This window comes from Arachis ipaensis, chromosome B08 (genome assembly GCF_000816755.2).
Source record: "Arachis ipaensis cultivar K30076 chromosome B08, Araip1.1, whole genome shotgun sequence".
NCBI classification, from domain to species: Eukaryota; Viridiplantae; Streptophyta; class Magnoliopsida; order Fabales; family Fabaceae; genus Arachis; species Arachis ipaensis.
This window is the reverse complement of record NC_029792.2, coordinates 122,674,493-122,686,764: the sequence shown is the minus strand read 5'-3', so window position 1 is coordinate 122,686,764 and position 12,272 is coordinate 122,674,493. Positions and strand designations below refer to the sequence as shown.

Below are 12,272 nucleotides of genomic sequence, written 5' to 3'. Positions count from 1 at the left end.
AGGAATAATAATGCTGAGAACAATTCGGCTTCGAATGAACCTTCTCTTCCTTTTGGATCTAATGATAGTCAATCACAAAATTCTAATGTTCGGGAAAAAACTGATCCTGCTTGGAGATATGTTGCTTTACAAAATATAAACGAAAAATCGCATTACCAATGCTTAATTTGTCTGAGTACTTTTGAGGGCGGGAGAATTAATAGAATGATAAAATATTTGGTAAATATACGGGGAGATATTAAGAAGTGTTCTAAGATCCCTTATGACGTAGAAAAATAAATGGAAGGTTTATTAAGAGAGATTCAGAAAAGTAAAACTAGTAAAAGGAAAGTAAGTTTTAACGAGGAGGGTGGTGATGAGATTGAGGATGCAATTGACGAATTAATAGTGGAAATGAAGGTGATGATATTAACGAAGCAAATCTGCAGCAAGTTATGGCGGATTTCGATGATTGATGACAGACTTGGATTAGTTAGATGTTGGCATTTTATGTTTGATTGGTTATTTTTGTTATTTGACTTTTGAGTTTGTATTTGAATGAGATCATAATAACATTCTGATTTATGTAGTACTTTTAATTTAGATGATATTTTAAAATTTATATTAGATTATAATTATGTTTTAATATGTTTATTTATATTTTATTTATTATTTTATTATAAAACGATCTTTTCGCTTCAACCACTGCACGGTCAAACCGATTGAACCTATGAACTAATAAACTAGTAGCTAGAACGGTTCGATAATCGGTTCGATTTTTAGAACTTTGGTTTATATAATTATAAAAAAGTTGTAAATAAGTATGAAGTTTCAGAAAATTGTAATATGATAAATTTGATTTCCAATTGTTTTATTTAGAGTAAAGTATCATTTTTGTCCACAACGTTTGGGGTAAGTCCCAAAATTGTCCCTAACGTTTAAATCGTCCTATTTAAGTCTCTAAAATTTCAAAATTGGCTCAATGTTGTCTGCCATTAGAGATCTGTTAACAGAATTGACGGCAGGACAAAATTGATATGATTTTGAAACCTTAGGGTTTTAAATAGGACGAAAACGTTGGGGACAAAAACGATACATAAAAATAAATTTTAATTTTATCCTTTGGTAATATTAATTTTTTAGGATACATAGTTATTTAATTATCTTTTAACCATATCTAAGTAAATTAAATTTAATCATTTATTCTTTATTCTAAATAAATTTATTTTTTTTATAATTTTACTCCTAAAGATTTTTATTCATCATAAAATATTTGTAGAATGACTAAATTTACAAATTGTAGAAAAAAATGATACATATACAATAAAATAATGTGATTCTAATCATTTTACAAAAAAAATTATTTTTACCAAATATATTTATGCTGTGACACAATAATGTTGTATTTCATCTACTTACGATAAAAAGTTGATATTATTAATAAATAAAATTAAAAAATATTTTTATATATTATTTTTATTCTCAATATTTTTATCTTATTTACGTGCCTAACATTTAAAAATAGTCTCATTTTTATTCCGTTTTAATTCTATTAACAGTTATAATGTCAGAATAATATTAAGCCAACATTAAAGACTTAAATAGAATGTTAACTTTAGAATTTATTGAAAACGTGACTCTTTTATTTAAGTAACTTACCCTTTTCCTTTTTAGTTACTACATATTTTGGAAGAACCGAATAATAGGTAAAGGTCAGTAAGAGGAGTGTTATTTAATCTAATTAATTATTTAATTAATTATTATTTAAATAATTAATATAAATTATTAATTAAATAAAAATATAATTATTTAATATAATTTTTATTATAATTATTACTAATTTAATTATTATTTAATTATTTAATTATTTCAGATTTTATATTATTATTTTTTTATAATAACTTGCCAAATGGCAAGTTGTTATTGGTTAATTTGAGTCCCTGCTTAGAGGGACTCCCTTACCTTGATCCTTGTGCGGGAACTCACTCCTTCTCTCCTTCAATGGTTAGAGTTCCTATATGTCAGAAAAAAGTCAAAGAGGAACTCACCATTGGAGGTGCTCTTAGGGGGCTAGCAGATTTTGTAAGTTGTAGTAATTAATTAGTCATCAATAGTATATTTAATGGTGTGAGATTTCATCTAATGATAGAGAATCACTCATTTTTCTTTTGCTAGCTAAATGTTGGCCAAATTTTAATAAATCTGCTGGTCCCTAGACTTTTCCGTATAGTAATAGTACACAATCGCAATTCACAACTCACAACTCACACGTCATAAAAACTAAAAGAAATAAACGGAGAGAGAGAGAGAGAGATCAGAGCGGCAAAAACAGAGGGGTTGGGTAAGAAGAAAAGAGATGTCCCCGGCGATTAAGAAAAAGACTTCGCCGGTGAAGGAGAAAGAGATGGCGGCAGAGTCTCAGATCACTGGCGAGGAGTAAGGAGGAGCTCGCCGGTGATGGTGACAGTGACGACCCAGAGGACGACGGTGAGAAGAAAGAAGAGGTGACGAAGAAGAAGGCAGATTTTCTGCTCTGTTTCTGGCGAACAGAAGAGATGAAGAACAAGAAATCAGAGACAACGCCGGCTGTGCATGCAAGCTTCTGGTCACAGAGTAAATTTTATTTTGTTTTTTTTTTAAACTCAGTAAATTTTTTATTTATTATTTATTTTTTTTTTCAGAAAGAGAAAGAGATGATGGTGATGGTCGTTGAAGCGGCTAAGAAGAAGAAGAATGGCAGCGGTGAGTGGTGCTAAGAGCAAAAAGTCAGAGGAGCGGCGCAGAGAAGTGAGAATAGGGCCGTGGTGCTGCTGCATGCAGAAAAAGCGTTCGGTAAAGACAGATCGGAGCAGAAAGACAGACGATGCCGCTGATGGAAGTTCTGTCTCAGTGAAGATAAAGGTTATTTTTTTTTTTGTCAACACATATTTTTTTCTTAATTTTTTTTATCAAAAATTGATTTATTTACTACAAAAACAACTGTTCTATTTTTTTTTTCAAATCTGCTTCTGTTTTTGGATGAAGGTTGAGGATCTGTTGGTGTTTGAGTGATGGTTGATGTCTGCAGTTTCAGGTATTTTGTTTCTGTATTAGTGATGGCCGGATGTCAATTGGTGTATGATGTATATGGTTGTGTTTGGCTGAAGTTGTGGATTTCAAATTGGGTGCGTGGATCTGAAACTTTTTATGGTTTGGGTGGTTTTGCTCTTTGATTGGTTTTGGTTCGCGTATGGACTGTGAACGATGCCGCCGATGATGATGCAGAAAATTAACTCTTATTGAAGAGTTATCACATCTTTTCTTCTCTCTTCTTTTTTTTTTGGTGCCATTTTGTTCATTTGCTTGTGCCCAACACGGGTAAAATCTCATGTTCACTTAGTTTGCATATTTTTGTCTCAGTTCTTTTGTTGACACTTTAGGTCTTCTTGCAGATGTCAACATTACCGGAGAAGATGCCGTATTAGAGCCCCCTGCTGCAACGAGATTTTCCACTGTCGCCATTGTCATAATGAGGCAAAGGTCAGTCCATCTTCCTTTTTTTCAAGTTTTAGTTATGAGACATTTATATTTCTTTCCTGTTCCTCAAGTTGGCCTGCTTGTATCTGAAAAATTTAGGTGGTATTCGTTAGACTAATTTGAGAAGTATATTTGTGGAGAAAGTATAAAAGTGAATATCCATTGATTCAAACTACAACTTTGAGGAACAGTCAATTTCCTTTTAGTAGCAGATTGCAATACTTAGGACTTTCAAATCATTATTTTTAATTCTTATGTTGTGGCAATCCATTTTTTTTTCTCTTTAATTGGAACTTATTTTACCATCTATATTTCTCCGCAGGATGATATCAAGATTGATCCGAGTCTTAGACATGACATTCCCCGTCATCAAGTTAAACAGGTATGCTTATTTATTTGAACAACGATCATTTGAGTATCACAAAAATTTTGTGCTCCTTCTCCCTTCTGTTATTTCACATGTTAATCAATTAAATTGAATATTTTTGGATTGTTTTCCAGGTGATATGTTCACTGTGGGACTGAACAAGAGGTAAGTCTTGTTAATTATAAGGGAAGATCATGCTATTAACATAGATTGTGATAAAGCTTTATTTTTTCCTAGTAAGAGAAATACGAATACCTTTGTGCATGCGAGCATGGACGGAACTAGGAATTTGGTAGATGAGGGGTCAAAAATTAAAATATTATATAATCAAATATAATATTATATTATATAAATTTTTTAGTTATTATAAATATTAAAGTATTTTTATATGATAATAGGTGTGAAAATTAAGAGAAAAAATATTTAAAAAGAGAAAAAAATTTAAATATTTAAAGATTTGGAAATTTATTTAATCAAAAAGTGACTGACAATAATATATTTCTCAATTTAAGGATTGTTACTTATTTTTGAGTTTAATAATTTAATTATGTAAGATAATTACTTACTCTATTCTTCAAATAAAATTATATAATATATAATAACTTTATATAAAAATGGGTAAATACCCTTTCCGGCCCCTGAGCATTTTAAATTGGGACATGTCGCACCTTTATCATCCAAAAACCTCAACTAGGTTCTCAACCATCAACATTAGTGGACATATCAACCCCTATGATCGGTTGCCAACAGGTTGCCTGGATGACGTGTCAGGTGGAGGCTGAGTTGTCCAAATGCAGGTGCCACGTGTCACTAGAAGTTGTTGCAGGGACTAAAAACCCCTTTCCTGCCCAAACTATTCTCAGTCCCACCAGCAACACCCTCCACTCACCACCCCTCCCCAGCACTCCTCCACCACATCCTTTCCCTTCCCAAACTATTTGCATCAAGGCTCACTCCTTCTCCGATCATGGAATCAAACATATCCACCACATCCTTTCCCTTCCCATGCATGGCCAACCCACCAATCATGGCATTCCACGCCACTACATTTCTCCTTGGCATGTTCCTGAACACAACCAAGGCAGCGCCAATCCTCCCACACTTTGCATACATGTCAACCAACCCAGTCCCCACCATGACACCCACATCCCACCCAATTTCCTTCACAGCATACCCATGAACCCACCTCCCCAAGCTCACATCCCCAGACCGCGAACAAGCCGAAAGAATCGAACAAAGGCTCACATCATTCAACACAAACCCACACCCAAAAATCATTTTCCTCAAAAGCTCAAAAGCCTCCCTAGTCATCCCATTCTCAACATACCCCACAATCATCACAGTCCAAGCAACCTCATTCCTCTCTGGCATTTCATCGAACACCTTCCGCCCATTCTCCAAACCCTCCCCTTTCACCACACCTTCCAAGACCACAGTCCAAGACACCACAGTCTTCAAACCCATATCCTCAAAAACTCTTCTAACCCCACCCACAAGCCCACACTTCACATAAACATCCATCAAAGCATTGCAGACTCTAACACACCCAGAAACCCCAAGCTTCACCACAAGTGCATGAAGCTGCGAGCCCATTTTGACACAGCCGAGATGGGAGCACTTAGTGAGGACGCAGAGTACGGAGACGGGGTCAAGGGGGAGGGGGAGGGAGCGCATTTTGGAGAAAAGGCAAAGGGCATGGTTGGGGTTAGTGGCAGAGATGAGGGCAGTGTAATTGTGGAGGAGTGCTGGGGAGGGGTGGTGAGTGGAGGGTGTTGGCGGTGGGGCTGAGAACAGTTTGGGTAGGGAGGGGGTTTAGTCCCTGCAACAACTTCTAGTGACACGTGGCACCTGCATTTAGACAACTCAGCCTCCACCTGACACGTCATCCAGGCAACCTGTTGACAACCGGTCACAGGGGTCGATATGTCCACTAATGTTGATGGTTGAGGACCTGGTTGAGGTTTCTGAATGATAAAGGTGCGACATGTCCCAACTTAAAATGCTCAAGGGCCGGAAAGGGTATTTACCCTATAAAAATTAACTTTGTTAAAAAAAGTTGGGAGGCCAAGGCCTATACTTGCCCCCCCCTTTTGATCCGTTCTTGCATGCGAGTAAGCACAAGTGTTCATAGCCATAGAAGAAAGAAAAAGCTGCATAGTTAAAAGGAATCCTGAAGCTAATCACTTCATGAAGGCCCTTTAACATGTTTTGTGCAGAGTTGTTAGTATTCTTTTTGAGGTGTTTGAAACTATTCAATTATTCATTTATTCACAGGCAATCATCTATTAAAAGTTCTTGCCTTTTGTAAGTTGGAATCCTGCCATGAACTAAGTTTATTCTTGTGTTGACTCCTGCTGATTCCAGGTTCAGCAAAACTGCATTAATTGTGGAGTTTGTATGGGCAAGTACTTTTGCGGGATATGCAAGCTTTTTGATGACGATGTGAGTATTTCGTTCCGGAGCTGACAATCCCTTAAACATCCAAGTTAATGACTCTTTCGAAAAATCAACACATAGAATATACGAGATGATAATATTATTTATTTTATCTGCTGCAGGTATCTAAGAAACAATACCATTGCGGCGGCTGTGGAATTTGCAGGTATGAATTAGTAGAACATTTTCCTTTTGCCTGTTCTTCAAAAAGCATTGTATGCACTTCTAGTGTTGTTGCATTTGGTTTAGGGTACTTTTCTTCGTTAGTTATTGAATGATTCTGAAATGTTTCAATACAGAACCGGAGGATCTGAAAATTACTTCCACTGCGACAAGTGTGGTAAGTCAATTGTTTTACATTTTCATGCTTTCCTTTAAAGTAGCAACACTATTGTCTTAATTCTTGACCCGTAAGCTTCTTTACCAACTATCATTCTAACAACACTTCTTTTCTTCCAAGGTTGTTGCCACTCAACTCTGCTGAAAAATAGTCACGCTTGTGTGGAGAAGGCAATGCATCATGATTGTCCTGTTTGTTTTGAGGTTAAATTTTGTCTTTGTTAATTTTGTAATGTGCTCCTATTGGTCTATTAAAAGGGTTAATAGTCAAAATGGTCCACATGCTTGTCAATTTGGTCCTCAAAAGATCAAATGTCTCGAATTAGTCCTTTGCTAATTAGATTTTTGTCGAAATATTATGCCACATGTCATCATCTAATTGATGGAAGGCTCAATCATATTCACAATTATATCTTTCATGAACCAAGGAGACATTTGATCTTTCAATCACTAAATTTTGACGCACACCTCTCAGGAACTATTTTGACTATTAATCCGACTATTAAAATTTGATATTTTCTTCCCGGAAGTCGATCAATATACATTTATTCCCCCGCTGGGTGCTAACACATGTTTACCAACAAAATGTGATGGTTTTGCAGTATTTGTTCGAATCGATGCATGAAATCGCTGTCTTGCCATGTGGACATACAATCCATATCAACTGTCTGAATGAAATGAGACAGCATTTACAGTGAGTATTGTATTGAAAGTTGGAACTCGTTTATTAGTATCTGCTCTCTTAAGTCTTATTATCGAAAAACATTGGTTCTGATACTTGCGTTTATTTATTTATTTATTGTTTTAAACATCTCAGGTATGCATGCCCTCTTTGCTCAAAGTCAGTTTTTGATATGTCAAAGGTTTGGGAGAAGTTTGACTTGGAGATTGCTGCTACACCAATGCCTGAACTATATCAAAATAAAATGGTTAGTTTTCTCTGTATTTTCTATGCCTCTAATGAGGGAATTGGAGAAATTTGATGTTTTGCGATGATCCTCTAAAGTAAACTAACACAATTTCTCCAATTTTTTGTTCTCTGATGCTTCTCTAAAGTCAACGGGTATGGTAATTGTGCTCAACTGATCATTGCAATCTAATGGGAAAGATTGTGAGGAGCAATTGTGACACCCCTATTTCATGTATTTTTATTATTAGTTTTTTAAAAAGTAAACTAACAAAAATACCCACTAAAGATTTAATAACGGGCAAAATATCTTTGAAAAATTTAAATGACAAAATACCCTCAAAAGATTTAAAAACAGAAGAAGATTTAAAAATATAAGTACATTGACATGAAGTAAATTCGGTTGTGTTTACTTCGTAATGGGCCACACCTTTTTAAATCTTGAGTGTATTTTTGCTGTTCTTATTTTTTGGGATATATTTTTTGGTGAAAGTTTTTGGAGGGCATTTTTGGTAGTTTGCTCTATTTAAGAAAAAAAAACTAGATCAATTTTAAAACTCGCCAAAACCTTTATGCATGTTTTTGAAATTGTGGAGAAATTTTCAACAAAAAAACTTTGATACAGATGACATAGATAACAAGAGGATGTGATGTGTCTCGCATTAGGATTAGGATTAATCATATTACAAAAGATCATATAAAACTATTTATAATATTTCTAAAAGTTCTTACGATTCCATAAGTATTTATAACATTTAATAAATACTTAGAATTTCGTTATAGTTCCATGAGTATGTGAATTTAGTAGTTAAGATTTTGTTATAGTTCCATGAGTATGTGAATTTAGTAGTTAAGATTTTGTGTGTATTTCCCTTCTGATTATGAGGGACAACTAATCATCGTTTTTTCTGTCCTTTTATTTTTCTTCTTTCAAACAGGTTTGGATCCTTTGCAATGATTGTGGCAGAACTAGTAACGTAAAGTACCATCTTATTGCTCAAAAGTGCTTGAATTGCAAATCCTACAACACACGACAAACTTGAGGCTGAAGAGAAAAGTGGGCATTGTTACATTTCATTTCATTCATTGAGAAAATGCATTACTCTTGTGCTTTGTGAAGGAAGTAGTGGCGACCCATCTTTAATTGGAACAACTTGAACATGGCGATAAAGCCTGGTTGGGTCGGCACATGTTCAACTTTGTCGTGTTGGGTTAACCAATTGCAATTACCCTTTTAACTGTGTTTTTAGGTGTCATATGTGAAATAATGTAAACTTTTATAATTAGCTTTATGGTTGTGGAATGTTACTAGGAACTATCTTATCTTATATACACGTTGTGTTTCACGAATATATTGAGAGTTTCATATGAAATTCTGCTGTGTTTTACCAATATCTCTAGAGTTTCATGAGAAATGGTATGTGGCATGTAAAATTGTATGTGTCAAAATTTTACACATCCTTAAGACAAGAGAAAGAACTCTGGGGTGCCAAGAAAAATTAGAAGGGAAGGAACAAAAGGTCAGGAGGCATGAGACTTTAATGTCTTTGGTAAGATCAACCAACCATGCATTTTGTTTGTGCCTTCGCTCACCAACTTTTTCGTTTTTGTTGCCATCTTTTCTTCTCTCTACTTATTTTTCTGTGCCATTTTGTTCTTTTGGTTGTGTTTTCTGCCGTGTTGGTTGTAGAACGTTTGAAGTTTTGTTACGTTTTGTGTTAAAATATTCACTGATTTATGGACTAACTTCATATTTGAAGTTTTGTTACGTTTTGTGTTAAAATATTCACTGATTTATGGACTAACTTCATATTTGTTATCATTATAGCGTCAAACTTTTAAAATGATAGTGTTTATGGATCTTATAGTGAAGTTAACTTAAAGATAACTAGCATTTAAAGAGACATTTTTTAAAGTTAATTTGTTAATTAAAAAATATAATATAATCTCATGTATTATAGATATTCAAATTTATTCTTAATTAAATTTTTAATACCAAATTTCATTCAGAATCAAAATTCTTTATCTATTTGTTTATATTATAATTATTTAAAATTTTAAAACTTATTTTACTAACAACGTTTATGATTATTTATTTAAATCAATTTTCAGTTAATTTAAAAAATAAAGGTATTACTCTCTTTAGAAAATTATTTTTCAAAAACCAATTTTAATAAATTACTTATGAATCATAAAATTTTTTTCAAACCTAATTTTGTATTTGTCTTATAAAAATTATCTCGTATTTAATATTTTTTATTCTGATATAAGATTTGATTTGGTTGATTTAAGATAAACAAAAGAATATAAGTAAAGTAATTTTAATTTATCATACAAAAAAATATGAGTAAGTATGATTTGATTATAGAAAAGAGAGTATTTTATTGTAAAAAGAAGATGAATACATTAAAAAAGAAATTCCTGTATTTTCTTTTGTCTGAATTTGAAATATTTTAAATTGTTTTTTTAATATTTATTAGGAAAAAAATAATTTTTAAAAAATGACCAGTTAATAATAAATCAAATAGGTATGTAAAACTGTGTCAAATGCTCCCGTGCATATTGCATAATCCAAAATATCAAATATTGTTGTGCATATTGCATAATTCAAAATACCTACTGTACTTCAGAAATACCTTTACAATTTCACGAAGAATGACGTGTTCTATAAGAGCACGTACCAGTATCAGTGCCAGAAAAAGGTATTTGTGAGTGTGTCACATTCCAATCTCCATCTCTATCTCTGTACAGTCGATTGTTGCGTCACATCCATCATCAGTATGTATAGTCCAATAATGTACTCTGAGGCTTTTTATACAGTGGTTTGCATATGTTGTGATGGAAGAGGCGGCTTCGCAACAGTTTGAATGCAGTAATATGAAATATAGAGTACAATCTGAAAGAGAATTGTACAATCTGTCATCAAATGTAGAGTGCATGTATGGAAAAGAATTGAGTCAATCAAAAGAACATGAAAAGATCAATAAAAAGTCTGTGTAGTTTGGATTCTATATATGTTGTGTTTCACGAATATCTTGAGAGTTTTATATGAAATTCTGTCAGCTTTACCAATATCTCTAGAGTTTCATGAAAAATGGCATATGACATGTAAAATTGTATGTGTCAAAATCTTTTACACATCTTTAAGATAAGAGAAAGAACTCTAGGGTGCCAAGAAAAATTAGAAGGGAAGGAACAAAAGGGTCAGGACTCAGGAGGCACAAAATGCAATGAGACTTTCATTATGTCTTTGGTAAGATCAACCCACCATGCATTTAGTTCTTTGGTATGTCTTTTTCCTCTCCAATATTCCCTTGGGCACTGGCTGTAGTGATTGGGATTTTGATCCATTATTTTCTATATCACCATATTCATCAAGTAACAAGATTTTCTGTTGTTTACACTTTTTTTTATCTTTTTATTTTCAAATTCGTAGTTGATTACGTGGCTTCCTATATATTCTTTTGATTAAATGCTGCTGATTTTTTTTATAACTTTTGTTGGACAGCTTGAATTTTTGCATGAAAATCTACAAAGTTTTTTGGTCTATTATTCTGTGTACATGGAGCAAACCCCTGCAAACTATTTTGGATTTATTACATGTTTATATATACTAACGGTTTTACAGTTACAAAATTTATCCTAAACAATAATTTTTTAAGAGAAAAAATTATATATAGAAAAAGAAATCTTGGAGCAATAGTTGAGCTACATTTCTTCGACTGCGGCCGACAAGTGTGGCAAGTCAATTGTTTTACATTTTCTTGTTTTTCCTTAAAGTAGCAACACTGATGTCTTAATTCTTGACCCTTAAGCTTCTTTACCAACTATCATTCTAACAACATTTTTTTTCTTCCAAGGTTGTTGCTACTCAACTCTCTGCTGAAAAATAGTTACGCTTGTGTGGAGAAGGCAAAACATCATGATTGTCCTATGTTGTTTTGAGGTGAAATTTTATCTGTTAATTCTGTAATGTGTTCCTATTGGTTTATAATCAAAATGGTCCACATGTTTGTCAAATTAAAAAAGAGAGTAAAATATAAAAACAAAAATAAATTAAAAAATATTAGTTAAAATTGGATATCACAATTTTGGTTCTTTAATTGAATTCAATAGATGTACATAGTCATAAGAGGAAACATAAATTAACAACAAAATCATAAATTGTTCGTCAAATTTGTTTATACTTAAAAAGAGAGGTACTATTAAAACATATAAATTTACTTTGCATCTTTTATAATTAAAAAAAATAATGAAGTATAAATCAGTAATTTGAATAGTACCAATTAAAAATAATTTTAACAAAGTGTTTTAAAGTGCTAATAAATAATTTTTTTCATATATAAAGTAGAGTTTGATTTTCTCACATTTATTTAAGTGAACAAACAAATTGAATACTTAATTCAGTTCAAATTAATTTGGTTATTAGTGATATTTTTTAGTTATATATATATAATGAAAATTTTTCTATTTGTTGTCCAATTTTCATATTCCAAAATTTTCCTACTCTATAACTGTATAACATATTACATATGTATCCAAATGGATCCACGTTTTTTATTTTGTTACAACTTGTAACTGATAGAAGTTTTAGATTATTACTATTTAAATTAGATACATTTATAAATAAATGCGTAGTTATCAATGATGTTATGTGTATATAAAAAATTAGTTATTAAATCAATTATTTATGTAAATAGTATAGGTTAAAATATAAGATATAAATTA

The 12,272-nt window shown here is 32.5% G+C and overlaps 1 protein-coding gene and 1 long non-coding RNA gene across 2 annotated transcripts; both read left to right on the top strand.

The window, feature by feature from the left end:
- LOC107612178 lies at positions 2,239 to 3,226 on the top strand. The gene is made up of 3 exons (XR_001613623.2): positions 2,239 to 2,592; positions 2,661 to 2,880; positions 3,004 to 3,226. It is a non-coding gene; the product is annotated as an uncharacterized LOC107612178 (long non-coding RNA).
- Positions 3,411 to 8,936, top strand: LOC107612176 (E3 ubiquitin-protein ligase MIEL1; the record flags this gene model as incomplete). The annotated part of the gene is given in 11 exon segments (XM_021109968.1): positions 3,411 to 3,498; positions 3,818 to 3,877; positions 3,997 to 4,007; positions 4,009 to 4,027; positions 6,227 to 6,304; positions 6,421 to 6,464; positions 6,598 to 6,638; positions 6,759 to 6,841; positions 7,240 to 7,331; positions 7,455 to 7,566; positions 8,483 to 8,936. Coding segments are annotated over 11 exon segments (733 nt in total), but the record flags the coding sequence as incomplete, so codon positions are not given.